Here is a 3,119-nt window from a genome sequence, read left to right on the forward strand (position 1 = left end):
CCAGCCAGCTTTCGGGTTTAAAAAAAACAGGATTTTTGTGGCTACCTTCAGCACAGGAACAGACGCCGCGGAGAGCTCCGGGACTGCTGCGGCTGTTCTTCTTGTCAGTGTGAGTGTAGCGCAGCTTCCGTGTGGTCGTTCCATCAGACAAGCGGACTTCCATGTTGGGTAGATCTCGCCAGTCAGAGCCAGGAGCAAGAGGTACGTGTCTCATTCTGGCAGCCACCAAGGCGCTCATATCCTGCGAATAGACAAAAAACGCAGATGACAGAGTCGGGCATTTTTGACAAATATTAAAGAGAACCGGTATAGTCGGCATCCATAGCAATACTGCTGAAGTGAAGGCAGCGCAGCATGTCGGTGTTCCATAGGGCGGCGCTCATCAGAAATCTACAAGAGCTCAAATTCACAGACAGTAGGCTGTTATAGCAAAAGACAGACATGTATACAACTTCATTTCTTCCATGTTCTGGAAATGAATATACGCTCCTGCGCATAGAAATCCGCTGCGCTATAAAGAAGTTCTCAGCTCTCCTTGAATAATATGATGGAGCGCGCTCAGCGGTACCAAGCAAAGACAGACTCACATTGTTCAGAAAAATCAGTCCTGCCTAATGCAGCGAGATCCGTCTATGCACAGGGATAAGAGAAGGAAGTGTGGGCCCCAACAGCCAATCAATTCCTCAATACATTTATATAATAACAGAGTCAGCCAATGAGACACATGTATGCACTTGCACAATAGAAAGGGGAGTGTATGCTTGTGCACGTGGAGCAGCAATGTGCACAGTTCCAGCTGCTAGTGCATGTGAATTCCGTGCACACTAGTTAATGGGAAAACCATGTGCAATGGAGTTCCCGCCAAAACACTTCCACAAAAGGAGTCAGCGTGCTATAGACGTCGTTGCGACCAGACCCGCGCATATACTCCCGCCACTGGCGTGAATTCTACCAGTGAACAATGCCTAGCAGTACTATACTACGGTTCTCATGAATGCGAGTTTAGTAATCTGCAGGGACGACGCCATATTATTTCCAGAGCGTTGATCAGACGCACCAAACGCAAGCGTACGTTCCGATCATAAAAGGTAGATGTGTCTGATACTGCGTCTTTAAAGCAAATGCATCCACGCCAAGCGACTAAATCTGCGCCTTACGCAGGGGCCCTCGTCGGCGTCCACACACTTGCGAAGAGGACACCGCTCCGCAATGCACATTAATCTCCCCGTGCATAGCACATGGACTATTCGCCAGCGGAGACCCCCTGCGCATAGCGGCCACGTCTCCCCATCCATAGGAAGAGATCCACTCCAATTGTTTACACTCAGTGCTGATTAATCCCGCCCACGCCCCATAGAGCCCCGCCCAGCAAACCTGAAAGACATGGCGACATATTCACATATACAATCTACTAAACACATCCTAATAACATCTTCACAACATCTCCTCGCGGTGGAAAGGTACAAAGTTGGCCCGATGTAACGAAAACCGGATTCAGAGTTCCTCTCACCTTACATATGTGATCCCTGAGGATGGGCTGGTACTGCGAGCCCCGAATCTGCCTCTGGAACCAGGACTGGGGTTCACCGTTGTAGGAGATCTCCAGAGCTGCTGCTCCGTTGCGGATTTCTGGAAGGTCCGACATGGAATCTCTCACCGTGATGGTTCTGAAGAGGCTGGAGTTCGTCCTTCAATAGAAGACAAAAACATTCCATGTTCAGGGTCCGGATCATTGTGGGCAACCAACCCGTCAGAATCCCAACATTTACACCTACATAGTCCTTCAGCACAACAATCCGGGCGAGGGGAAGCAGTATAAAAATATCCAGTCTATTAGAGAACCATGCGGCCAGTGTATTTCCTCATAGTTCTCCCAAGGGTAACGGGAGGACACAAACTAGCGTCCTCCCGTCACCCTAGGCTCAGTATATAGGGAGCTGCAGCTCGCGGCATACTGAGACGCCACAGCCGGGACAGATCCAGACATTAGTCAAGATCCACCCAGCTGTGTGATTGACAGCCGTCTCTGCCTAATCAGCTGTACCCGCCCCCTCCGTTCCGCCAGTCAGCGCTGGAGGATCGGAGCGGGAATCCCTACAGGGAGCCGTGAGCGACAGTCAAGGCACTCTGCAGGGAGATGATCCGAGAAGCAAGCGAGCGCCGGTATGTGCTCTCACTTCCCGATCTATTGAGCCGACCTGTGACAGTCTCATTGTCACAGGTCGGCTCAGATTACGAGTTACACAAATGGCAAAATAAAAGCAAACCCGGCATGTATAAAGCCGACACGGTCTGAAACGTTCCTTACCCGCTATACACCGAGACCGCCGCAGCCTGGACAGATCCCGATATTACTGTCAAGATCCACCCAGCTGCGTGAGTGACAGCTGGCTCTGCCTATCCAGAGGCAGAGCCAGCTGTATCTGCCCCCTCCCGTTCCGCCAGTCAGCGCTGGAGTATCGAAGCGGGGAGGTGGGGGAATCCCTGCAGGGAGCTGTGAGTGACAGTTCTCCTTTAAGCAGCATTACTAGTCACTGTCACAGAAACTCAAAAAGGTCCATCTCCACGCTCTTCTGCTGTAGCAAAATCTGCCTTTAGATGCCACTACAGAGCACCATTAACAGGTGCTCTGCATTAGGGTGGAGCAGCAGACTAGCGATCCCATCAGAAACCACAATAGGGAAGGAGAACCTTATTGAACTCTTTTCCCTAAACCTCAGAATTGCACAATCTTTAAGTCGCACTGACCTTGTGATGTTGCTCACGTATTTCTTCTCATCCACGACGACGTTCAGCTGACAGGCGCGGGGTGCGAACACGTGCAGCGGCTCGGGGAACATGGGCAGCTTCTCTCCCGGGGCGGCAGCAAGTACGATGGCTCGTCTGCGTGTCTGGGGTACACCGTACTGACCGGCCTGCAAGTCAATGGTGGACAAATCACAGGAGTCAGTGCTAGACGGGAGCAGTGAGGACCTCCAGGACAAAGTGGCCGGGTCTCTAAAGCCCACCCAACCCACTTCTTGCCTTCGAGGCACCGTCATCATCAGAAGGTACCCCGGCAAGATTGCGTTGAGCTTAAGCCACACCCCCCCCCCCACACAAAAACCCAGGGCGCGACA

General features: G+C 51.9%; 1 protein-coding gene across 1 annotated transcript in view; it reads right to left on the reverse strand.

Moving 5' to 3' along the window:
• DNMT1 (DNA methyltransferase 1) overlaps positions 1-3,119 on the reverse strand; it is a 41,285-nt gene that overhangs the window by 6,665 nt on the left and 31,501 nt on the right. The window contains exons 28-30 of the mRNA XM_018574153.1: positions 2,749-2,915; positions 1,511-1,688; positions 27-241 (exon numbers count right to left, since the gene is read on the reverse strand). Of these exons, the coding sequence (XP_018429655.1) occupies positions 27-241; positions 1,511-1,688; positions 2,749-2,915 (560 nt within the window). The remainder of the gene's footprint in view (positions 1-26; positions 242-1,510; positions 1,689-2,748; positions 2,916-3,119) is intronic.

The sequence above is a fragment of the Nanorana parkeri genome, unplaced genomic scaffold (genome assembly GCF_000935625.1).
Source record: "Nanorana parkeri isolate BGI_ZX_2015 unplaced genomic scaffold, ASM93562v1 scaffold2772, whole genome shotgun sequence".
NCBI lineage: Eukaryota > Metazoa > Chordata > Amphibia > Anura > Dicroglossidae > Nanorana > Nanorana parkeri.